The sequence below is a fragment of the Brugia malayi genome (genome assembly GCF_000002995.4).
Source record: "Brugia malayi strain FR3 genome assembly, contig: Bm_v4_ChrX_scaffold_001, whole genome shotgun sequence".
Taxonomy (NCBI): Eukaryota; Metazoa; Nematoda; class Chromadorea; order Rhabditida; family Onchocercidae; genus Brugia; species Brugia malayi.
Window position 1 is genome coordinate 19,444,254 of NW_025062479.1, and position 26,058 is coordinate 19,470,311.

The 26,058-nt window shown below is 33.6% G+C and overlaps 5 protein-coding genes across 5 annotated transcripts, besides 2 other annotated features; 2 read left to right on the top strand and 3 right to left on the bottom strand.

Moving 5' to 3' along the window:
* Nucleotides 1–3,940: 3,940 nt before the first annotated feature.
* Bma-rnr-2 (Uncharacterized protein) lies at nucleotides 3,941–6,257 on the bottom strand (the record flags this gene model as incomplete). The annotated part of the gene is made up of 9 exons (XM_043075429.1): nucleotides 3,941–4,093; nucleotides 4,248–4,361; nucleotides 4,465–4,569; nucleotides 4,757–4,857; nucleotides 4,938–5,065; nucleotides 5,405–5,538; nucleotides 5,697–5,813; nucleotides 5,902–6,075; nucleotides 6,186–6,257. The coding sequence occupies 9 exons, from the start codon at nucleotides 6,255–6,257 to the stop codon at nucleotides 3,941–3,943; spliced, it is 1,098 nt and encodes a 365-aa protein (XP_042931363.1).
* A 1,027-nt stretch (nucleotides 6,258–7,284) lies between these two features.
* Nucleotides 7,285–7,834, bottom strand: Bm14235 (Uncharacterized protein; the record flags this gene model as incomplete). The annotated part of the gene is made up of 2 exons (XM_043075430.1): nucleotides 7,285–7,383; nucleotides 7,724–7,834. The coding sequence occupies 2 exons, from the start codon at nucleotides 7,832–7,834 to the stop codon at nucleotides 7,285–7,287; spliced, it is 210 nt and encodes a 69-aa protein (XP_042931364.1).
* A 179-nt stretch (nucleotides 7,835–8,013) lies between these two features.
* Bm10306 (Uncharacterized protein) lies at nucleotides 8,014–12,791 on the bottom strand (the record flags this gene model as incomplete). Its single annotated transcript, XM_043075431.1, has 11 exons — nucleotides 8,014–8,172; nucleotides 8,421–8,498; nucleotides 8,774–8,971; nucleotides 9,231–9,479; nucleotides 9,762–10,007; nucleotides 10,297–10,533; nucleotides 11,036–11,131; nucleotides 11,550–11,649; nucleotides 11,810–11,937; nucleotides 12,224–12,358; nucleotides 12,639–12,791. 11 exons carry the CDS (start codon nucleotides 12,789–12,791, stop codon nucleotides 8,014–8,016), a joined length of 1,779 nt encoding a protein of 592 aa, XP_042931365.1.
* Nucleotides 12,792–13,741: 950 nt separating this feature from the next.
* Bm6980 (Uncharacterized protein) lies at nucleotides 13,742–15,353 on the top strand (the record flags this gene model as incomplete). The annotated part of the gene is made up of 5 exons (XM_001898259.1): nucleotides 13,742–13,888; nucleotides 14,094–14,224; nucleotides 14,432–14,606; nucleotides 14,716–14,805; nucleotides 15,207–15,353. The coding sequence occupies 5 exons, from the start codon at nucleotides 13,742–13,744 to the stop codon at nucleotides 15,351–15,353; spliced, it is 690 nt and encodes a 229-aa protein (XP_001898294.1).
* Nucleotides 15,354–17,656: 2,303 nt separating this feature from the next.
* Nucleotides 17,657–17,719: a sequence feature (Short protein (BM_BM13500, VIO89198.1) was converted to a misc_feature.).
* A 503-nt stretch (nucleotides 17,720–18,222) lies between these two features.
* Nucleotides 18,223–18,228: a sequence feature (Short protein (BM_BM13500, VIO89198.1) was converted to a misc_feature.).
* A 2,021-nt stretch (nucleotides 18,229–20,249) lies between these two features.
* Nucleotides 20,250–23,855, top strand: Bma-nipi-3 (Uncharacterized protein; the record flags this gene model as incomplete). The annotated part of the gene is made up of 10 exons (XM_043075432.1): nucleotides 20,250–20,460; nucleotides 21,311–21,438; nucleotides 21,521–21,637; nucleotides 21,819–21,916; nucleotides 22,091–22,348; nucleotides 22,434–22,625; nucleotides 22,768–22,862; nucleotides 23,024–23,158; nucleotides 23,281–23,366; nucleotides 23,625–23,855. The coding sequence occupies 10 exons, from the start codon at nucleotides 20,250–20,252 to the stop codon at nucleotides 23,853–23,855; spliced, it is 1,551 nt and encodes a 516-aa protein (XP_042931366.1).
* Between the last annotated feature and the right edge of the window lie 2,203 nt (nucleotides 23,856–26,058).

A 26,058-nucleotide genomic window follows, 5' to 3' on the forward strand; every position in this document is an offset into this window, starting at 1 on the left:
ACCACTCAAAATTCTAGGAAAACTTTACTGCGAAGTATGGCTGAAGTGATAAAATTAACTGGATGATTGAATGACAAGTCGTTATGAAACAGAAGAACTAAGGACATTACAATGACAAATTAAACACAGGGCGGCATACTTTCTCTTATTCTCTGAGCGACAATTCGTCCTCGACATTTTATTTCATTTGATAATGGGCCTTTCCGATTTCTTTCTCCTCAGCTTGAACTTACATGAAGCAGTCTTTTCTAATATCTCAAATTTATTTTTATATCCTTTTTAATTTATTTATTTTTTCATATTTTTTTTTTCTCAAAGGCAGTTTTATGTGGCACATTTTCTGAAGAATTTCTGGTGTTGAAGTTTTTTGGAAGTCGTAAAGAAGACTTTGAGATAAATCAATTTTGATTAAGAAAGATTCGATTTAAATTACTTAAAAAAATTTTTTAATTAAAAATTTAATTTTTGTGATAACTCATGAGAAAAAATCTCGAAGAACTGGCAAGCTAAAATGTGGAGTTTTGGTCTGCGACATGTTTAAAGCAAATTAAATAGGAACAGTTATGTAATTCTATTCATATTGAAATTTTCATTTTTATTGCAAAATTTCAAAGCGAGCAGTGATCTGGAATTGCATCGACTGATGTATTTTTCCAGAAACCAATAATTTCTATTGAATAAATCCAAAAATGGAAGCTTTTGCTGATTTCACTAGGAAATTTCCATAGTCTGGTATAATGATAAACTGATATTTTATTATTATTTTTTCCAATTTATTTATTTATTTTAAGGCATTATTTTACTGATTTTTGCGCGCTTCAAACCGTCTACTTGTATCTGTTTCTTCTTAACTTTTATAGTCAGGCAGAATATTTTTAGAATCATTAATTCACATGTGTATTGCTTGGATCAAATTTGTGTTTGAAGTGATTTCTTCTTAATATTATTAATGATAAAGATTCCGGTAAAGGAGCAAGTGGTGAGAACATATCTGTGACTATTATCTATTATTATTGTTGTTATTATTATTATTAATTATTATCGGAACCTGCTATGTTTAAAATTGAAATTGTGATTGGGAAGTAGATGCTAAAAAAAATGAAGGGAAAAAAGAGCCGGATCCTCTGTTTGTCCTTAAATCTGTAACATTGATACTACCATTGCTGCTTTGTACATATGCTTTTCAATTATATCTCTCTGTGATCGTTGGGTGTATTTCTCAAAATTTGTAATTTTATTTCGATTGTTTTTTCGATCTGCCTTCTTTGTCAACAGTCCCATTACTTATTGTGAATTCAAATTATAAGAATAAACTGTTGACACTGATTGTTTTGTTGCAAATCCTAAGAGGCTACGAAAAGTTTACGTAGATTTTCATAATGGAGATTGAAACTGGAAAGGGCTTGTAGAGACGGGGTTTGTGAGATTATAAGCACAGTACCTACTGAAATGGGAAGATAAGTACGTTATCTCATGGAAAACTATTTTTTGCAGCAGTTTTTTGCGTTAGTAACGAGGTTAAATAAGTGCATTTGAGATAGTGAAATAAAAGATGTGATATTAAAAAGTAACGAGCTGTTCATCAACGTACTGTTAGGATAACTGGGAATAGTGTAGTATTACCGGATGATTTTGTCGATGGGTCATTATACAAACAATAGTGTTTTTTGTAGCGCAATCGTTTGATCATAGTCTTTGAATTGCAGGTATCCTCCATACACGATAATGTTGATTCATTTGTTACTATTCAAAGCTGATAACTATTTTTATAATTTCCCAGTGTCTGGAAAGTCGTGCAGCATGTGTAATCTCGTCTTAGAATGCAACGGCCTTGATTCAGGATGATTTTGGTGGCGTTAAAAATCATCGATGTGAACTATGTTATCTATCAATTCCATTTGAGTATACCATTTCAGTCAAGTAGTTTTAAAAGACATAACACTCTTACCACCATTAATTCCCATTCTATTACAATTTAGGATATTTTCATAACAGTCGAATGAATCAGACAAGCGCAGTGATGCAATTTACAAATTTAGCAAAAAGTTCAGCAATGAAATCTTTCAGCGATGTCCTTAATTCCAGATCCTTACAAATTTATTGGAAATGGGCTAAAATCTCAAGAAATATCAGCCTGACTTTAACAAAAATTCAGCAATTGCGTCTGATTCCCAACAAGCTCCTGAATCTGCTTTGTCATGTTTAATTTTCGCCATGTTTCTAAATCTACTTCATTAAAATTCCTTAATATTCCTCGCCAGCGTTGACAAAATTAAATTGGCATTTCCTGCAGACTATCAAACACAATATCCTGTACATCACCTCGAGAATAAAACGTTTCACCACTGCATAAGAAATATTTTGAGTGAGAAACACTCTACATGACTTAGAACTTTTTTTTTTTTCTTAGAATAAATCATTTTCCAACAAGATTATATTGCTTAAAATTACTATCACTTCCACATCCACAGCTTTTTTATCGCGTTTTCTATAAGCTTTCAAGCCACTTGCTATAGTGATTTTCACCACTTCCCACTACCCTCAAATCAACCTTCCAGGACAGTGTGTAGAGTAGTTCCGCTCAAATAATAACCAAACTCTAAAGCAAAAGATTACTTAAGTCTCAAGAAAACACAGCTGACAGTGACTCCCAACAGCAATAACAAGTCCATATTTTGAAAATGCACAAAAAGGACAATTTCTAAGTCCCTCACAATATTTGTAGTCTTGAACAGATTAACTGCCTCAGGTCCTAGCAGAATTCCACTACTTGATATGACCAACATATTTTCATTCATGAAAAGTCAGATAGGAGGACATGTCCCAGATCTCTCATATGATAGTTGATTTAGAGGAATTACAAATAATTACTCATGAAATCTAGTACGAGAGTACTGTCATTATTTAGTGGAGATCATTTGCCAGAAATCTAAACTAAGTGGAAAAAGAAAGACCAGATCTCCTTAATACCTATAACGATAAATGGAGTTCCAAGGCCCTTTCACCTGCTTAGTATGCCCCTTCACTCAAACTATTTTAAAAATCGCATCACGTAATCTGCTTCTCTTTCAGTATTCCAATGAACTATTTCGTAATATGACATACGATATGCTTTGTATTCTCAAAAAACATTTCAAAGGGAACATATATTATAATTAAGACAGCATATCTTTCTTGACACTGTTCTCAAGAAATAAGTAAAAATGGAAGGCAACATTAAAATAATTTTATTAGCAGTCGGATTTTTACGATTCTGAAGTTTTAAAATACGGCCAATCCTTGAACTGCTTTAACGTCATCAATTTTACCCCATCTTGTTGTTCCAACGCCGAATAATAGTATAATTTCTCACTGACAAAAAAAAACTTCCTAGAAAGAATCAAACGACAGAGAAATATCCTATTAAGCTGAAAAACCATATTTTCATCATAATAAATAACTTTGAATTGGAAATAACGAAATAACCAGATTTTGCAACATATGAAAAAGTATCAAATTTCCAACAAATTAGTGATGCGACACTCTAGAATATATTAAATTCCAGATATGTAAAGAGAGAACGAAAATTCCAGTAATCAGGAATGCTCTAACATTTGCGACAGTGATATGGGAAACAGCAGGACGAGAGGATAAATTCTTTATTTTCTATAACCCTTATTTCTTCTCCCTCTTTTAATTGATTAGCAGTAATGTATGATACATGCTGTCATTAGAAAAAATTACTGCTCTAAAGTCACGGAAAAGGATGATGAATATTCAATAACTCGACTTCAATGGAAACGATATAAGTGAAAAAAGGAATGTCTCGCATTTCTTCTATGGGCTAAAAAATATAATAAGAATTAGGCCAAGAAAGCAGTATGTTAAAATTGATTACTTTGAAAGGCTCGTTTACAATAGTTAACGGTGAGGTATAACCATTGTATAAATCACAGATTGCTCAGAAATCTGAATCTAAGTTGAAACTTTTTCCCTCTTCGCTACTTAAAACACCAGCTTTCTGGTACTCGCTGACACGTTTTTCGAAAAAATTAGTTTTCGCTTCGATCGATATACGCTCCATGAAATCAAATGGGTTATCCGAATGATAGATCTGAAATATCGTGGTCATAGAAAATAAAACTACGGGAGGTTAGTTTTATAATTTGAAACAATCTGACGAAATATCTTCTTCAATAGTTACCTATTAAAAGATTTTTAGTCGTCTAGCTTCATCGCTTCTATCATTATGTATCACAAAAAATTACCTTTGCACAATGGAGTTCTGTTAGTAAATGATCAGCTACATATTCAATATATTGACACATCAACTTGCAGTTTATACCGATCAGGTCAACCGGTAATGCTTCCGTTAAGTACTCCTAAACTTCGGAAAGAAACATAAGCCAAATTTTACGAGAACTGAAAAATTCGGTCATTACCACTTAGAAGTCCAAAGATATGTAGACGAATAAATCAACTGACTTTTTCAATATCAACTGCTTCGCGAATAATCTGATAAATCCTTTCTTCCGATGGCTTATTTTTGATATAGGTGTATAACAGACAGGCGAAATCGCGATGCAAGCCCTGAAAATGAAGATAAATCTTGCTCGAGATTAATTGTTCCATTTTTTTTTTTTTGAAAAAACATTTTTGTCTTTGAAATAGTTGACACTGAGTCTGTCACATTCGATCTTGAACTTGCCGTACCACAAAACTATGCTTTGGCTTTATAATCATCTTCCAATCGGTCACATAATTACACATGACCTACTTCGTCTCTTGAGATCAGCTCATTGCTATGCGTCAAACCAGGCATTAAGCCGCGCTTTTTCAACCAAAATATTGCGGCGAAACTTCCAGAGAAAAATATTCCTAAACAGATCTATGATATCAAACAGGAAAAACCAATATAATGAAAAATTGTTTTAAAAAAAATTAGAATACTGAAATACCCTCAACAGCAGCAAATGCTATCAGTCGCTCCGCGTAGGAAGCATTTATATCAGCAATCCAACACAATGCCCAATCAGCTTTCTTTTTCACGAATTCGAATTCATAAATTGCATTGAACAAGAGAGACCTTAAGAGAAGAATGGATAATCAATTTTAGTTCATAGTCACATTATTAGCTTGACAAAGATGAATAGATTAATATTTTCATCGTATACTCAAAAATACTACAAACTCCCTAATCCCTAATACAGAATTGTTTTTCGTACTTCAGTGGTATAAAAGGCTTCGTTGAGAACCTGTTTCGCATCGATACAAGCATTAAACATCGATGTAAATTTCTTGTAATTTGATAGATTTATTTCCAGAAAACACAACGTAACACAAAATTTCCGGAATTTTCTAAAAATCTGTGTAGAGGTAAAATTACCACGCAAACAGAAATCAAGGTGACTGGCAAATGACACACTTTTGTTTTTGATCACGAATATACGTATCAATCATTTTGGAGTACATTTCAGAATGAATATTTTCGATCATAATTTGAAAACCGTAGAAAAACCGTGCTTCTGGTACTTGAACTTCCTGTGAGAAACGATTTACCTAAAATAAATCGAACACAAGGAATGGAAAAGATTGTTTTGAAAAAAATATAAAATGAAAAGATTTCGATTAGGTGAAAAAATCAAAGCCTCGTATTCCACGGATAGCTAGCTTTCAGTTCTTTTCAAGTAGTTTAAACAATTAAATTAAAAATTTACCAGGTTTTCGTTAACAATACCATCTGAGGCGGCAAAAAATGCCAGAACTCTTGAGATGAAATGACGCTCTCCATCATTCAAATTCTCCCAATCGCGATAATCTTTACTAAGATCAACCTGAAACATGAAACGCATATGCTCTTCGAAAAAAAAAAAAAAAAAAAAAAATCTCTTGCAATAGAGACCATTCATTATGCCAACTGACCTCATCAACGGTCCAAAATGATGCTAAGGCTTTCTTATAAAAATCCCAAATGTCATGAAACTTGATAGGGAATATAACAAAACGATTTGGATTTTCAGCCAACAAAATCTCGCCATTTGATTCGTATCTCACAGTAGTAGTAGCCGTTTCATAAGTACCACATGGTGGTTCTGTCTAAAATTACAGAAAACAATAAAAACATCACACATCCGTACGGTTCACAAGAAAACTTCCAAAATTATAAACCCACAAAACTTTACAATTCAATATTATGAAAATCAAACCTTCTGGATTGTTAAATTCTCCTTCACGCTTAGTAAATCACTGCAGTTAACATTAACTTCTTCTAGTGGCATTGTTAGTAGCACCTACTCCTAAAAACTAAAATTCTAAAAAGTGGAAAAATGTTCAAAAATTTTCCAAAACAGAACGACTGTATACATCTGTATAAAAGTAAGTCTGTAATACAAGAAAATAATGCTGAAAAATCGTTTCAAATAAGTTATTACTTATGCATAGTTTAAGATCGACAAGACACATCACTTTTTATTAATTTAAATTTCTCCTCGAAGATTATAAAAGTTCTTGGTTTTATTTTGACGATAAAAACGCTATTATTCGCATATATATATATATAATTTGATGACACCAAAGACTGCTTTGTTTGTTTAACCTGCTAATTCCATCCACCGCCTTTTTAATTTTTTTGTGTTAATTAAAACTATGTTCACGAATTCTGAAGCAATAAGCAGCATGAATACTTTTTTTACGGCATTCTTAAAAAAATTCTTTGTAGATTTATGCAGCATTAAGCGATAAATGAAAAGACATATTTGGGTTTAAAAAAATAAAGTGAAAAAATTTAAAAACAAAAGTGTGCCAATTAATGTTATTCTACGTATCTAAGCTTGTCAGTAAATCTGAAAAAAACTAAGAAGCCATGTACATTTCATAAATGCTTGACAAATAACTCCTTCTACATGTCTGCATCACACATACGCATGCATAGATACACACCACCACACATGACATTCCCAATTCAAATACGTGGAGAATTTCGCGCCATTTAGCCGTATTTGACCGGAAATCCAAAATTCAGATTCAGTGAAACGCAGTGTAAATTTCGACCCATCTGCTATTGATAGTAGAATGAAGGTTAAATAGTAGAATTAACTGCAGAAATGATATTACCTTGTTCATAGAGAGTGAGAATAGTTTCAAGAAGACTCTCAGAAATGTGTATTGGTCATCTGCTGTGATGCTAAAAGTGGAAGTAAAAGAGATAAAAAATGAAGTGAAATGTTGCTGACCAGGAAAGGATAATGGAACATACTAGTGAGATAAACTTCTTGGTTGAAGAACGCAATAAATGCAGAACACCTTTTACATGGGGTAAGTGCTCTGATAGTCACTTCGTTTCTGACTCCAATTTTGCTTACCACTGTTAACCATCGCAATTTTTACTTCCGGACAAATTGTTACCTAAAAAGGACCCAATGGAATGTCCTATTTATCGTAGAGCAGATAAATGGGAAGCAGTAGCTTATTATTCACATCTAAACTTATTAGTTTTCTTTCCCCAAGGAAGTAAATCATTTCATAAGCAAAAGACTAAGTCCAAGACATATTCGAATACACCTTTTATTATCTATAAACATTCATTTACAACGTTAATAAGCATGGAAGACCAATGGAACATTCGGGTTCTCTTCTTATTTCAAATCATATCTTTAACTGATATGAGTTCAAATCGTTTCTTTTATCTTATATCAAACTTAATCACAGAAGTTCTTTAAAAATATATTGAACGTGTGATTTTTACGAGATCAGGTGAAATATTGTCAGCTGATGATAGGGGTAGTAACAGCGATATATTTTGGGAACTGCGAATGGCTTTGGCATAACACATATGGAAAGCTCTACTGTAGTGCATAACAAATACTACAACATTAGAACTAAAATTTTCGAGCTCTAGGAATCAATTGAGAAATAAACAGCATCGCATCTTGATAAACGTCAGAAAAATATTTGTAAAGTTAATAAACATGTATCAGATAGAGAACAGATCTATATCAACTGGGGTCAAACAACACTCGAGCGACAATTAATTCCTTAACTTTCCAACTTTTCAGCTGTCAGCAACTTCACAATACCAGTCAACAATTCATCAGTTGATGCTTGAATCAGGCTATTTACAACAGCACGGTTGTTAAAACAACGTTTCAGTAACTGCTTGCCTTTGCAATCAATTCTTTTACACGGTAGAATAAACTGAAAATAGTATTACCTCGCATTATGTTAATGGTACCAAAGAATATAAGATGCTAACGGTTTTTTACTGGATTTTTAAAGCAATCAACATTTATCCACTGAGCTTACTACCACAAACCAAACGGAGATCTCAGGTTTTTCCTTTGTCCACATTCAGTGTGCCATACAAAAAAGAGAACCGAAAGTATCTCACAAAAATTTTTATTATTACTCTTGCTTTTCTCAGCATGAAAACTGCTTAAATTTACCTTTTCTATTACATAGCATTGCTCAGCTTCATTCATCAAAGACCCTAATGATTTTTTTTCCGTATCGTTTCCATCATCCTTAAAAGTGTATTTATTAAAGAAACATTGAACTCAAAAACAACACTGTTAATTACAGTTCTGATTCCGTCTTCACTAAAACTTCACCAAAAATCATTTCATATTTCTGCATAAAATGAGGCTTAATAACTAATAACTAAAACTTGTAGAATAGTTGCAAGTATGCAGTGAACGCGAAAAACGTTCACTGGCAAGATCAATTTCTCAAAGAAATTATTCGAAATGAAAGAAAATCTATAAAATTGTTTGCAAATCCAACACTGCATTGCACTTACAACAGTCTGCGGAGCTTCAACCGAATGAAGTACAAATCGTGCTCTTTTATTCCTTTTATCTTCTCGTACCCAAACAATCGTTACACCCTTATCTCTTGGAATCATTAATGATCGCTTTTCGCGCGGTATTTCAATGAAACCGAATACAGTTGATTTTAATGCGCTTAATTCTTCGTCGAAAAAGCCAGAAGCTTCGAACTGAAATTGGAAAAATTTTTTAAATATTGAAAAACCAATAAGATGAGCAAATGTAAGCAAAAAGGTTACTAAATAAACTTTTAGACAGAATTAGACATCAGTTCAAATCCAAACTGTAAAAAAAAAAATACAAATCTGAAACGGAATGATTTTTTAAAACGTAAACTCAAATGAGGTTAAGTGGAGAGTCCAGCAACAAGGATTTTGTTGAATTTACTCGCTTCTCAAATCATTGAAAAAAGATGACGTGTGCACTTACTACATGACCACTGCAGGTTGGAAATGCATGAATCTGAACCAAAAGTGGATTAGTTGTCAAACTCCATGTTTTGATTCTGAAGTCTGGAATGCCAGCGGGGCTCGATGCTGTAAACTTGACCCATGTTCCAGGAACGAGCTTGTCCCATCCTTTTTGTGAACTGCTGTCGAAACGAATTTTTAGATAGAGGTAACGGGATGCTAGAAGAGAGCCGTCACCCAAAACAAAACCATCATCCGACAATTCTGCCTAGAATCACGTCATTTTAACTTATTGCAATTTATAGATGCAACATTAGTTCTAACGAGTAGTCATTGCTCACAAGCATATTTCGCTATAATAAGGACATATTATTGCGGTTTATTCAATAAGGACATATTATGTGTTAAGAATAATTGAAAAATCGGATCTTTAACAAATAAATTGTTTTTTCTTACTTTAAAAATAGCGAATATTTTTAACCGAAAAATACGACAAAGTCCAACACACCTTCTTCTTATTTTACAAACAGAGAATAAGATAAAATCCTACATAGGAAGTATTCATGGCCACATTCGCCTCCGTTGTTGTCATATCGGAAAGATCTTTTATTGCGAAACGACTTAAACGACTAGGGCCTATGTCTGCCACATGTACGCATACGGGTGCATACGGATTTTTACCTAAGAATATAGGTAGCAATAAACCATCTGTATCATAGATCAATCCGAAATCCTTATTTTCGCTCCACAAATGTCCCATCGGCAAATTCGGTTCCCATTTGGCGTAAATTTCCAACTATAAATTAAACTTGCAACTTTACATCAGAATGAAAGAGTTCAAGAGCTAGATTCCAAGTCTCCAAGCATATCTTGCTTCGAATTTGTCAAGTTCAAGCCATTCGTCTAGAATAAGTTTAGAAATCTAATAGAATTCACAATTATCGACTGTACGGAATACAAGCTTAGAAAAAGTGTCAAATGATGGCCTACATGGCGTTTGTGTTGATCATGGCCTTTTCTCAGTATTGAGCTACGTTTTTCTTCTCGTTTTTATTATGAGAAATTTAAAAAACAAGGAAAAAAACCAGAAATTGTGATCCAAATTGGAATGGCTTTGCTACGAATGACTGTTTCACCAAAGCACGATATGACCGAATCACATATGACTGTAAAGGAATACTGTAATACGCGTTAAATTGTATACGGCTGCCGACTGGGGTATGCCGTCCACGCCTAACGTAAGCCAATACGATTTTGACATCTGGATATTGGCTACTATAAACATTTCGTTCACTAACCAATACACCCGGCACACCGTATATCTGCAATTTGACACAAATATACTGAAGCTAAAATCATATAATACACGAATTCTTACTACTTACTGTACCTATATATTTCCCTATTACATCTTGCCGCTGGTACAGAGTCTGGTATGATAGTGGACCTCAAAAATCTACACCATTCTTGCAGTGATCTGTATTATTTATTATCTCCCCTGATTTTTTAATATTTATGATATTCACTTCATTTCAACTAAACTAGAAAAGGATACAATTCAAAACCTCAATAGAACACTCTCATTTAGATTGTTTTTTATTTCCATGCAAATAAAATTTGCTTCGATATTTACCAGACTATCATTTTCTTCAATTTCTGGATTAAAAAACACTGCAAGAAAATCATAAAAAACGGCACATACCATACTGTTTTAATTCAGAGTTCAGGCTTTATGTAAAATATTGCATCAAAATCAAAATTTTTGATTCATCTGATTGCATCGAATGCCTTTTCAAGAAAATGTCTTAGATAAAATAATGATACCTCATAGGGAAACGATATTTGCTTCGAATCCGAATCGCCCTCATCGGTATCGCTACTGACTATGGTAACAAAGCGGGGATCCTTGTGATTCCAAGGCTAAAATTTGTAATCTGATAATTCTCAGTTTTTTTTTTTTTTTTCAGTAAATTTCGTACTTTTCCTTAACTGCTTGATAAATTTTTAGTTCGAATTCATTCTACAGAAGCACATGGCAATCGCAAACAGAATTTCATTAAATAATAAAAAACTAAGAATTTCCATTCTTCAATTTTCATACTATCTATTTATCACATTGAGTTTATAGTCCAAATCCTTAAGTCATTTTAGACTTCAAAGAATTAAAATTTAAAAGAGACTTTAACTCTAAGTGTTAAGGGAAACTGGATGGAAAATTGGTTGATTTTGAATTTTTGAAAATAATAAAAACTTTTTTTTGCCAACATTTCAAAGTTGCATCATTGGTTATTAAAGATAAAGTTGCACTACGGATTTTTAAATAAGAAAGAGAACTCACCGCTTCATTCACCAAATTCAGCTCTTCTGACACATCAATATATTCAGCCAGCTCAACATTCAAAGACGATATTCGAGTGACTTCTACGGAAATCCAGCAACTGAAAAAATTGAGATCAAGAAAAATCCTGTCTGCAGAGCAATTTTTATTGTTTCATGTCCTAAGCTTCAGTTGTATAAAGGAACACAGGAAATACTCATGAAGTCAAATACTAACTTCATAAAAACGAGCTTTTAAATGAATCTCCTGTTATGGATTACCGGTATGCAACATCAGCAAGAAAGCAATTTCTCAATTCTGGATCAACTCGAACTTTACCGAACAGTTCACAGTAACATTCATTTTCCCATCCACGAGCTGATGGTGAAAAAACACAAGTTGATTCAATCTGTAATGATAAAGTTACTAAAAGCAAAATCAGCCAAATTCCTTCAACTTAACAAGCCCAAAAAACTATCACTTTTTAAGCACTCACTACAGTGTAGTAAATGATGCTTTTAATTTAATTTTAACCCGACCCCAAAATATCCTGGAAGACTTTTTTATTTCACATTATTCTATGCGGAACAATGTGATAAAAAAAACTGTAAGTTTATTCTCGTAAAGTGTCAAGTTATTTCTGAAGTGAGTTTGCAAATACTGAATTCTCGCATTTTGTTAGAAAGTCGTCTTGCCTGCAGATGATCACCACTGCTACGGCATGAACTCAATGGAAATATCTTTACATATTTCTCAATGCAACCTTCTATAACATCACTTTCTTCAAATTCAATCCAGTCACCGAACATAAGAGATCTACTTCTTTCAGCCTAAAATATTCTTCAAATTACTGACCAATTTATTGTAACAGCTTATTTGTATCAACTAAATTTGCGCAAGTTTCACTCATTTCAATGCTATGCATAATAAGAATAAAGTTGTTAGAAGTTAGTTTCCACTAGCTTGCAGGAAATAATGAGCTCAAAAATATCAGATGCCATCAGTGATTTTTTTCATAAAGTCCGAAAACCGTTCCTGTATCAAAAGTTTATATGCCAAATCCAAAGCATTTTATATGCAAAGCAAATATGTAAAATTCAAACCAATCACTTTTTCGAGATCTTTATATTCTTTTTTAGTCAGTTTTGCTCTGTTTGATATTGGAATCCGTTTAATGAATAGAAGAGGAATCTTTTCTCCCACATAAACGACATGCATTATTTCAGTTTCGTTGAGTGGTGGAGTAACAACGACACCATACATCTTTAACTGAAATATCACCCTGCTCACCCAGTAAATATTTTACCCAAACAGAACCTTAATTAAAAAAGCTGGAAGGATATAATAACTGAAGAATGAATATCGAGATTAACTTCCAATTCCTAAGTCATATGAATTAGCTTATAGGTATATCTGTAAATGTATATTTTTAAACGATATGAAAAACTGAGCTTTTGAAGCTGTTTTAAACAGATCAGTCAAGAAAAGACATTCCAAAACAATACCAAAAAAACCGATAAATGCTAAACAATTTGTTTTTACATACTATTTCATCCATTTATTTCAATCACAACACACTTCATTCCGCTCTTTCTAGTTTCTAATTAACTGTTACAGTTAGAGAAGCTTCATGGCCAACACTTATTCAGATATATAGAAAGATAAACTGCATATAGAATCATTACAATTCAGCGGAACAATACTCGAGAATACATCTGCTAATAATATCTGATAATCCGTTACATTCAGGAGATAAGAATTATACAGCAACAAATAAAAAATCATAGGAATGACAGTAAAGTCTAGAATACCTGTCCCATCACATGAATACAACACCATCCAAGGACCTACAACACCGCAAAATGTCACCCTCACCGCATTTCTCACCTGCCATACTACAGATCTGACCAGAATAAGCAGGTAGTGAGACGGGTGGGGCTGAATGAGAAGGGCAGAGACGACTATGAACTTGTTAAGGATAATAGGGTAGATTGCGATGGGAGATGTTAATGACTACTGATTCGAAGGATGGTAGAGATGGACAGAAATGACGATAGAGAGGCTTGCATGAGAGAGATCACACGTCTATAGAGGGAGTATTAGTCGATTTCCAAACTAGCGGCGTTTCCTAAAATGTGGTGTTTATTCATAATTCGTACTTCAGTTCCACTTTATTGGGATAGTTTGTTGACGTACGTCAGGGACGTGTGGAGATGACATCGGTAATCGAGAGTGATCCGCATGAAGTGGAACACGTAGAGGATGATCGTTTTCGAGGAGAAGGTAAAATCATCGATGAGCAAGACCGAGAAGAACACTTTGTTAAACCATTGCATACTTATTATTGCCACTGTGGACAGGTACATGATTCATTTTCTCATTTATAAGAAGAAAGATTAGAAGGGAATCATTTCTAGTGTGAGAAATGCATTTAGCCCTTGAAGAGGTAGTTAGTACGTACGCTACATTCAGGACCAATTATTTAACGGCATCTAAAATTAATTACTTGTTTGATTAAAGTGCTGACATGCAAGTTTGGTGAATTACTTAACACTCATGTTACAGATAGCGATGATAACAGATACACTGTTAACAAGGATGCCCTTACGGCGGCGCGATCGATCACGCGTCATCGATCCTGCACGTACGGAAGCCAAAACATTTGGTGTTAATGGTGACACTGTTTATGTACGGAGGTGAACTTTGTGTGTCAAAATATGCATATTTTGAAATTTGCCGCACTTACGTTCTTAAATTCTGTGGTCTGCTGAGAAATTTTAGAGTTGTAGAGAAAAACGATAGTCTGATATGCCTGTAGTTTGGATTCACATTTAACTGTCTTGGATAGTGATATCTTTTCTCGTTCCGCATAACCTTGATATCTAAATGGATATGTTTTTTAGAAGAGAAGGACTGGAACAGCAATATAGAAAAAACTGTCACAAATGTGGGATTCCACTTTTCTACTATCATCCATTCAACTTTAAAAATTATCTTTTTATCTTTGATAATGCTGTGCGTTCTGCGCAGCAGATTGGTGGCCTTAAACTTGCAAACGAAGAGCAGCCTGTCAAAAAGGTTAGTTGACATTTTGTCTTAAGCATCTCTATATTTCCTCTTGCTGTAATCAGTCGGCTCACTTTATTGTATTTTTTGTTTTAGTAGATTTCTATATGTCCTACTTCAGGTGATTATGACGAAACATGTAAAAAATCAAGGGAAGGTTGGTTCAGTCACTGTTTCTACGGTCGAAGAAGCGGAGGATGAACTGGAAGCGGTAAGCGAGACACTGTTAAATGAGTTAAGGACATGGAAGAGTTTTAAACTGGATTTTTTTTTGTATGTTTTCAAAGCAGTAAGAAAAATCTAGACGATCATAGACATTTCTTAAGAACTTTATCCATACAGTGCGTTGTGCATTACACCTTACTTTGCTATATCGGAGTATGATATCATCATCTTTGGTCAAAGTGTAAACGGTCTGGATTTTAAGGTTCACAACGTTGTGTGTTCTCTTAAGTGCCACAAAAATCCGAAAGTTAATCACTATCGGTTTGAAAACCATGCAGAATTAACATGACTCATTTTTTTTTGCAGATTTTTTCTTGATTTAATAACAGTAATTAACAAATTTTATGTGTCAACATAATAATCAAATTAAGCCTCAATTTATTCTAGCGAGAAATAGCAGAATCATATACACTGAATGCCCGTATGATTGAATACCAAATGAAAAGGAAAGGAATGTTGAAAAATCAAATTTCGGAGGAGTTAATTGAGGCGAAGAAAAGACGAGAGGAGAATAAGAGAGGAACATTGTTATGATACATTAATTTCTGGTGATTTTCTTCATCCATTTCTTAGGGAATAATAATGTAAGGATGGTAGATCAAATTATCGAATTTCCTGAAAAATACTTTTGCTTTTATTAATATGTATTTTGAAGTTTCTTTCACCTTCATCATTTAAACAAAAACTTTTCATTTAGGAAGTTCTTTAAAGCACCCTTTTTATTAAATCATGTGCACAATTTTTGGACTAAAGTCCACATGAAAATTCAACATTTAAGATAAAGCTTTTCTATTTAGTCTCTTTTTGTAACCTTTTCTCCCTCCCAATGGGAAATTCGATAATCATGTAGATACTGATATTTTGTGCTTCAGAAGCGGTAAATCTTAAAATTGTTTTCATTTCTTGAAGTTGTTTAGAAGACACTGACCATAGCATTTGAATCTGAAATTGTTCTTTTTTTCAGTTTTTGCATTATCCATCAAGCTTTTTTTTTTCTAAAAAGTGAGAAATTTATCTTTTTGATTCTTTTCGAACTAGCACAAATGAGCAGTGAGCATTATATTGCCATCATTTTCGTGTTTTGCGACTGTGAGCGTTGAAATATGATCTCATAATAAATAGAAAATCCTTTACGGGATTATTCTTTTAATAAATTCAAATAGAGTTTTGACAGGTAAAATGAACCTCACAATAAGAATGTTAGCATATTTGCTGCTTCTTTTTTGAAAATCCCTTCGGTTCTGAATGTAAATCCTATCCCTCCATAGCGGGAAGTATAGTTTATGGGAAAATGTTCATATTTCTAAACCCAAAAAAGATTAAGGGAAAAATCGAACCGAATTGTATGAAGCTTTTTGGTGATTACAGTGAAATACGCACTTCTTTCGCTGCTATAGTTACTACGTCTCGATCACTTCGAGCTTACAATCATAAACACTGTTTTGGTCGACATTATTATGAATAAGTAGTTCAACCTGTAACAACGATGTTAACAGTTTTATTAATCTTGATAATGTTATTGGCAGTGATACGTAAGACAGGTTACGGATGAGTGTAACTTAAGATACATTGCAGTTTTACTAATTTTAAACACGAAACCATTTTTTTCCGTTCTTGCTAATATCCAATATTACAGTATAGATTTTGATGCAGCCGAATGATGATTCACTTCTTTGACGAAAATTGAGTAGCGTGCTTTCTAAGCAGTTCAATTTGAAGTAAGCAAAGCTTGTTATCGAAATTTTAGAGAGAAGGTATTTTTTCGAGTGTTCTGTCGGAGAAATTTGTTAAAGAGATTGAAAAATTAATTTCGAAAATTTTCAACATAGTATTTTGGTAGCACTGAAAACTAGCTTATATTCTCAGACTCGAATTTCACGGGTTGAATTCTGGATTTCCAGAAAATCACGTCCTAGACAATTAAAAAATTTACTTGATCATATCTCCTGTACGTAAGTGAACAACATTTAGCTAAAGCTACTTGAAGTTGCATAATGGACGCATACCTGTCAAAAATAGATAATAGTGATTGATTTAATAAATAAATCGAAAGAAGTGGATTGAACTTTCATGGTATGTGCTACAGTGTCTCGCAAGAGGCACAGCCTCTACTTGAAATAAATTCATTGTCTATCTTTCGGCTCAACTCCGATGCAAAATACCGATGTGCACTGACCCCTTCTCTAGTCATAATTTACAAAGTAGCAGACTTCCGATCATCCGTTAAATTGTTGTCGACTAAAGTTCAGAATTTTTTTTATTTCTGACAGCCAAAGATAGTTACTGTATAAACATTTCTCCGAAGTTTTACAGAAGCTCTCTATAACATTCAGAAAATCTTTAGTCATTTAAAAACTTGACACACAACAAAAGTGCTTTTGAAGTTTATTAATGGTTTAATTGTGATGACTAACTTTTCCGTAGACATCAGATGATGTTTCTGAATTTAACTTTCTTTTCCCTTCCCATTTTACCAAGGACACAACCTGTCCGCAAGCAATACATTGGATCTACAGGACTTTCCTCATATCTTAGATTTTTCGAGGTCGTCGATGGATTTTAGAACATGTTAATTAATATTATTATTATTAATATTATAAAATCATTAATTTCGATATTATCGACAGATAGAATGATATCAACGATGAATGCCAAGTTAGCTGCCGAACATTATTTAAAAATAAGCAACAATTTTAATAAAGTTTATTCACTGCCTTTTTTGTCTTGAGTAATCTTCATTATTCTCGCAATGGACGAACATACTTGTGCATAGAATTTTCAGTTATCTCTAAAAGAAAATGGAAATCGAATTATAAAGATGAAATGAAATTTGAGCGTCACACCTTCCATGTAGCTTTTTGAATTCTTATATCAAACGGCTCGTTCAAAACTGTTGTTTCCTAAATATAAGCAAGATGTTTACGACTCGAAAATTTTCATTCTAATACATTAAACTTCTTACTTTATATGCACCTCAAATGTGACACTAAATAGTCATTCAAAACTATCATTTTTGTTATCGCAAATCAATATCAACTATCCATAATTATAAATAATCATCCGTTCCTAACTCGCACAACCGTATATATAAATACCCGCTTATATTTCAGTACACCATTACATTTCCTTTCCACTTACGTTACTATCCTAAATTTTCTTCACAAATATTTTAATTAAAAAGTTGGTGGGTACTGGCCACTATTATTCTTCATAATAGAATCAAGTGCACACTTCTGACAGTCCTGGATGATTCCATGGTCTTGGCCACTTATTTTGGCCCTCATCCATCTAGCAATGAACAATTCGACGACAATAATACCTAACATTATATTTTGTCTCATTTATACTTAAGTGTAAATTGTGGATTTGAAATGAAGGAATAAAATGACCGGTTTTCTTCTACCTCCATCTTGTACAGTATCAGCCATCTCGCGGGATAATATAGAGGTAAGATATTTATTCAATCAGTTCATTGAGCAGATTGTCGTGTTTTTTCTCTCTGAACTGAAAAAGCACGATTATCCTGATTGCAGTGATGTTATAGTGCCTTAGCATGTAGAACCTTCTTTCGCAGTGAACGTTACAAGTAAGTCTAAAAAAAAAAAAGAAATTGTAAACTTAAATACCGATACTTTGTTTTCTGCGCTTACTAAAACATGGAATGGCTCTAAGCAATTTCTCTACCCATCAAAAAATCGCTGAAAATATCGAGAAATGTTCCAGATATGATCCATCCACATATTAAAGCAAAAGATGTGGAAAGAATGGTACTCCGTCACACAGAAATAACTTCCCGAAATGTCATCACTCGTCACTTTTGTCTTCCGCGGCAAGTAATTGTTGAGAGCATACTGCACAGCTAAGGCTATGCACAGTTAACAGAGATATAGCATTCCTAAAGAGACAACTGAATAAGTCCGTCCCTCTCTCACCACATTTTCATCAGTGCTGCTCACTATTCTTCCATCCTTCACTTACTAGAACGGGAATTTAAAATGATGAATTTGCTAGGAAAAAGAGAACTTTGAATAATTCGACACTTAATAATTTGATGTAGTACAGAGATCTGATTCACTGTATTAGTATGAAGGTGACTACCAGTCGTCATTGGACGGTTTTATTTCATCTTTGGTGCTTAGCCTCGCCCTTCAAAACTTCGCAAGCATTCATCCTCGACTGACGCATTCCTTGTGAACCATTCACCTATCCACAAGGACATGCATGCAGACAGGGAGTGAGTTCATGGGACTATGATGAAATACCAGTGACGAAATAAGTGTAGGGAGGGCTGACGGTACTCTTTGGGGACTTGTGTAGTGCATCTCATGTGACCCTTTGGCCCTTTGAACTTCCACATCGAGTGGTTACTCTAAAGCTCCACACAGCCCCTTAAATGACGTCACAAGTAATTCAATCTCGCTACCCTCTTCGAGTCTCTTCTTAGCTGGAACAGCGATATATTTATCGAGTCCTTCATTTCCCCTTATTTCAGTTAGTTGTTTACCTCATTTATCCTCATCTCTCTCCGCATTTTTTGTATATTAACATCAGCATCTTCTTCATGTTCTCTCACTCTCTCTCCCAAGCATTAAAGTTCACTTCGTATAATTTCAATATGGTAGATAAAATTCTTCTTTTCTTAGCATTTTTCTAACGCCCCAAATTTATAAATCTGTGGGAGTGGAGTAGTAGCAGAATGAATACCAATTATTAAAGTACCGTGCTGCATTATGACGAGAGTATGCTTAAGTGATGCATGGTTGTTACATTCATTGTCCTTTTACCAGTCCCATAATACCATGATAAAATAATGATCCATTTTGTATTACCAATGCTAGCAATATAACTAGTCGTAAAATTCATTTTCGTAATTTTTTATATTGTTTGCGTATTGTAGTTCTGCTTGGATAGGATGGGATGGGTGATCAGCAAATTTCGTGCCGATTTCTGCTTCTTCATTCTCATTTAATTAATGTGATCATTGCAGTTACGTCACCGCATTTAACCGCATTTACACGTTTATTTGAGTATTATTTATCTGCAGTGTGTTCTTGCTTTATTAGATATGAGAGGAGTCGAAGTATTCAGATATCTTACCTTGTGATTCTTATTCGCTGGCCTTTCAGAAAGCATACGGGTACGACACTCTTCCAGGTAAGATTTTTTTCCATTCCAAGAAACTGAATAAATAAATATTAAAAACAATACATTAGTGATTTTGATATGGATATACTGTATTGTTTCTATTATGACAAACTAATATTTGGAATACTGTTGAACGAAGCATTATTATTGTTCGTATTGCTTATTTTGAGTAGAAAGAGAGAGTACAGCAGCACGACAGCTACACTATCTCTGTTAATGACAAGATTTCTTGAAGTCTCTACGTCATGATAAGGGTAAGTTTTCAGCGACCTCTTATTGTTAGCAATGTATTCTGTCGATGAGTGCACTTCGTCGTCGACTTCAGCTTCTCACAAACAATCTAAACCCAGTGGTGACATGGCAACTGCACGAAGTAATGATGTTTTGAGTAGAAAGCGTACAGCAGCACGACAGCTTCCACGAATTATGCTACATCCAAGCAGTCCACAAGGAAGTGATGCAACGAATAGTTTAGTAGCAAATGATTGCTTACAAGGTTTTAATTTTCACATTAATGTATCTTTATGACATTAAACTAATAATGTTTTCTTTAACTAATAAGTCAATAAGCCATTCCATTAGTTTATTGGCTTTGTTGAAATGTTTCCAGAATTTGCCGATATTTTAATGCAGCAGTTGAAATCACCAACTTTATATTTTCTGTTGCCATTTCACTTTACGTTTTTGTTCAAACTGAATGATTTTTTTTATTATCACAAATGAAGTAAGTTAGAAACTCAACAAACAGTTATGGCATAGTGTTTGATATCAGTTTGAATATTACATCAAGTCATTTTAAGATGAGGCAGGAGTTTTTGCTATACCATTTTGTGTTATTTTTTTCCATTCACGAGCTGTTTAGATTGGGCAAAAAAGAGCGTCGGTGCTGTTCATGTGATTTGTCCATAACTTTTTGTATAATTAATGCTTTCAAAATTTGGATGGTTCTATGTCACTCAGAATTACGAAATCATGAATAGTGCTTGCGAAATAAAAGCACTGTCATCAGTAATCTTGAGTTTTCTTATTAGTGTGACCAAAATTGACCTAAATTTTGACCTAAATTCCAAGCTTTTAAGTTAGAGATAAAAACTTTGTTTGAAATATGTTGAGAAACCTGTTTCAAATGCGACAGCATTTTTGACAGTCATTGTAGCACGCATTTTTGTGAGTGATAAAAAGACCAGAAAGAAAACAATGGGATCTGGGCGGAATTAATGGCTTGATTTTTTTTTTTTTGAATTGCTTGTTTAATAGGAAGTATTGTAATAATTTTAGTTTACGATTCATAATTTGCTGATGAAATCGTGAAGCAAAGTATGATATTAAGATTGAAAATCTTTCAGAGGATAATGGAAATGATGCAAAGAAACGTTCACGAGATGTTGCGGGAAAACACGCTGACTTTGCCTTATCGGAACTGAGTGACAGTCAGTCAAAAAGTCCAGTTTGTTATGCTAAAGACTCAGAAAAGGTTGGTGATTGACCTCCATTGTGTCAGCAATGGGCAGAGTATCATTCTTATAACTACTGTTTGAATTTTTCACTTCTTCCAGAGAAATCGGACATGGCCAGAAGTAAATAACACTGTGGTTTGTGGTTATCAGCTAGTTGGTGCTGGAAAAGAATTTGTAGCATATCATATCGAGAAAAAAGTTGTAAAAACTTGTCAGGTCACCACCAATTGCTTATCGAAATGTGTTTTTATAGTTATTTTAATAGTTAAAGGGAAAAAAAAAATATTTTAATTTAAAAAAAAGCTAAAAAAGTTCGTAGTTTGGACACTTCTCTGTGATACTAGAAAGTATGTCTAGAAATCCAAATTCCCACAACTCTGCTATAAGTGTGTTTCAGCTAATCGATAATGAACAATATATGAAGCTGTTGACAATCGCAAGTCGTTTGAATGAGGCCAAGAATTATTGGAAATATGAGGATCTGGAAGAGATGAGGTTTTTATATACTCAAAATAGATACAAAGGAATAAAATTTGTCTAGAACGGAAGAAGAGACGATGTCAGATTGGGGCAGGAACATTTTAGTTTCTCCATTTCCGTATTTCTTTGGTTTTTAAGGAATATTGAGTTTTACAACATTTATGCATCATTTATTGTCTTTTTTCTCAGAGAATTTGTATTGTCCTCTGGAACGGAAGTGTGTACGGATGATAATGGTCAGCGTTTCATGTTTTCCAATTGGCAGTATGGCACCCTGCACAGTAAAGTCCAGGCAGGCAAAGTTAAACTTTCGGAAAATGAAGCATTTTCGCTGTTTTCGAAAATTGTTAGAGGAATTGCTTTTTGTCATGCCTGCGGGATTGTTGTACGTGACGTCAAATTGCGGAAATTCGTCTTCACAGACAAGCAGATGCAAGTTTTTTATCTGTCTTGGGTTCAAAAATTTCTTTTTCTCCCTTTAATAAATCTTCCGTGTTGAGTGTCCTATTGGGCTTAAGTAGCATAATTTCAGGACACAACTGAGATTGCGAGATATATTTGACGTTTTTGTTTGTGAGGACATCAAAGATGATCGGTTACGTGATAAGCATAGTTGTCCGGCATATGTTGCTCCTGAAATATTGAAGGATTCTCCTGAATATGCTGGTCGCCCGGCTGATATTTGGGCACTAGGAGTCTTATTCTATGTTTTATTATTTGGAAGGTTTGTCCGAAATAATTCAGACAGCATAAAGTCCTACTTTGATCTCTATCCTAATACCAAGGAAATAGGAGTATGATAAGGTTTATATATTCCATCAAGAAAGCTAACATGATTTCCAGTCTTTCATTAGAAAATGTTTCAGTTATCCTTTCAATGATGCAACACCTCAAAGATTGTTTTACCGAATTCTGAAGGCAAAATTTAGTATCCCTTCACAGATCCCGATATCACAGACAGGTATACATTATTCCTTCATATAGGGGATGTTTTTCGTAACCTAATAGTCTCTTAACAAAATATTTCTGTAGTAAGTGTTTTTAATTTTTTTTTTTTCGGCACATTTATACCGCTGAATATATATGGTTTACTCGAAACGTCCTGGAAATTAATTTTTGCAGCACGTGCTTTAATTTTTGGCATGTTGCGAAAAGAACCGTCAGAACGTCCCACCGCTGAACAACTCCTCTATATACCTTTAGATGAACAATGTTTGGACGAAAGTAATGTTGTGTCATTTCGTTCTATATTACCAGGTACTTAAATTGTTAAGCCTGTCAGCGTACGATTTGCAATTCCGGCGATGGTGCCTTAAAATTTTGTTTCTGCTGCTCATTGTGAAATTCATATATGCATACAATTGCTGAATTTGCTTAAGGTTGGCTGGAAATACCATCTTCTCGTGTTGCACTTCTTGGCGTAATCAGTAATCCAGCTTTTGAATTTGCACGACGAATCATGAAGGTGATTTTTAATTTCTCAACCAGTTTTTTTTTTTCAAATTATCTGAAAGTCTGTTGTAAATTAACTCAAATTAAATCATTATCATTTATATCTACATTTATATTACTACTTGATTTTTCTCGATCAAGTTTGTTGGAATCATATAATTGAATGATATTTTTAAAATTGTTTAGAGTTGGTCTAGCAAAGTTCTGATTTCACATTATGGCATGAAAAGATTTTAATGATAGTGGTAATAATTTCATTTGCTTTTTGAAGATGAACAACGAAAGCGAAGACCAAGTAGTACCAGCTTTCTCATCTGCACTGCGTAACGTTCAACAACATTTACAAATAATGCGCGACATTATAGCTGATTCGTCTTTAACCACAACAATCAATGAAGAGAATGTCGCCGAATCGCCTCCCTCTCCTTATTCTGCTCCTGTTCTTGCTACGATCACTACTTTTGCTAATAACGCTACTTCTGCTACACCTAGAGCAACATAGTGTTAATGTTTTTGTTATTTTATATCATGAATCGTTTTACTCGCAAGTTGAGAGGATTTGTCATCTTTGATATCTGGATGAGTCCTATTTTATTTCTGAAATCTTGGAAGTAATGAAAATATTTTATTACAGTACATAACTAGGACAAAATTGTTACATTTCAAGTCCTGATTGCAATAGAGAGTACTATCAATAAAAGTTAGGTAGGATACTGTGCTACTAAAACTAGAGAGGGCTAATTTCGTCCAATTTATTAGTGAAGAGATCGATGGCATAAACGATGTTAATTCTCAAAAGCCAAACCTTGCAAGGTTTGGCTTTTGAGAATTACAGAAATGTAGCTTAAGATTGATAGCGATCATTATATATATTCGTCGCAGCGGCACAAATATTTTATTTATTGGAAAAGAATATTTATAATAATTTTTATATGAAATTTGGAAAATTGGATCTTTCATGTCTTTACTCTTTCCAATTATTAGAATCCTTTGCGGAATGTGTAATGTAAATTTCCGCGCTGACCTTGAAATTAAAGAATTCATTTATGATCGCTACTTCATGTTTTTAATTCAAAATTGCTTTTTGAGCAAGTCTCATTATTTCTGTGATTGAATAGAAATAGCGCTAATCATTTGAGATAAAATTTTCCATTTGAACGGTAGGGTATTTATTTATTGAAATGCAAATTTTACATCTTTGAAATATTTTTTGGAACGATGCAACTGGACATGAATTCGATATGTATCTTTTCAAGCGAAACTGTACTTATGGGAGAAATTTTTATGCTAAGGAGGTCATATTAAAGTTTTTTACTTGGTTGATGATATCAACACAGATGTGATGGAGAATCGCTTTTACATCAGTCACATTCTTCACTATTCCAAGAATTATTTTCTATGATTGTAAGTTGCTCCGTCTATATTGTTTGAGCAGGTCCTTTTATAGAACTTCAAAATGCAACTGCAGATCTATGCTTTAGCTTGTCACTTTTCGTGTTTATTTCCTTTCTCGCAGTAGCTGTTCTCTTGGTTTAATACTCAAACTCACATTATCTAATATATATCGCGTGGTCAAAGAATATTTCCTAGGAAAGAATTAAAATCGATCGCACTGCACTATTTTTTATGTTTCTTCTCACTTCTATATTCGCGAAGATTTTACTAGACAGCACATTTATTAGACATGCTTTAATACATTGTCTAACATGTTGCTAGAAGAAGCTAGACATCAGCGTGGCCCTTGTAAAAATTCATATCGTAATCTTTGTCTGGTTGTTTATTATTATTGTAGAATATTTTTGTGGCATTTTGTTTGTTTTTAAAGTTAATTCAGTTATCTTTTTTATGCTCATAACAGTCGTTACTGATAGTATCAATTAGTTACTGCCATCATAGGTCTTGTGATGCTTGGTTAGTTATTCTTTCATCCTTTATTTTGTGAAATGTTGTGGGATAACAAACAGCGAATTCATAATCGAAAATAGCTTCAGCCGACCTGTGAGAAGAACTTTTGGATAAAGTTAGGATTGAGAATTTCAATTCATAAGCATAACATGAGAAAGATATAATTTCTTTGAATATGTTAATATAAAGGGGATAAACAAGATTCCAGTTTCATAATTAACATCTGAATATTTGGTCAGCCATATGGCACACCATACACAAAAGACACGTTTTTTTAAAAGGAAATGAGTTCGACAAATTTAATTCTTCAGAATCATGTATTGTCACTGACTAAAACAAAACATGATGAATGATTTCTCAGTGTTATAGGAAGCAAAAATGACATGAATACTTTTATCACATGAAAGGACTTTTACTACTGCAGTGCTTCAACAATATAGTGTTCTTTCAAACATACTTCCTTCTCCCTATCCTTAAGTGTTTTATACTTACAACTGAATACGTCAAGTCATTATATGAAGCCATGATATATTGGCTAGTGTCAATAAACCAGTAAATTCGGAACTTTCTCACTCTCATATAATATTAGAACTTCTGTCCATCATAATTTAAACAAAACTAGCAAAAGAACGTGCAATATTGGGATTGATATATGGTCCTAATGATAGATGTTCCACCCAAACTTCTTCATTTGACTATTTAATCATCTTGCAAGAGTCGTTAGTTTCTCGTTACTAAGGATTCTTTCAAAGTTTTGCTTTTAAACTTTTAGTCCATCTTAGCTGTGCTCTGCATTTGTT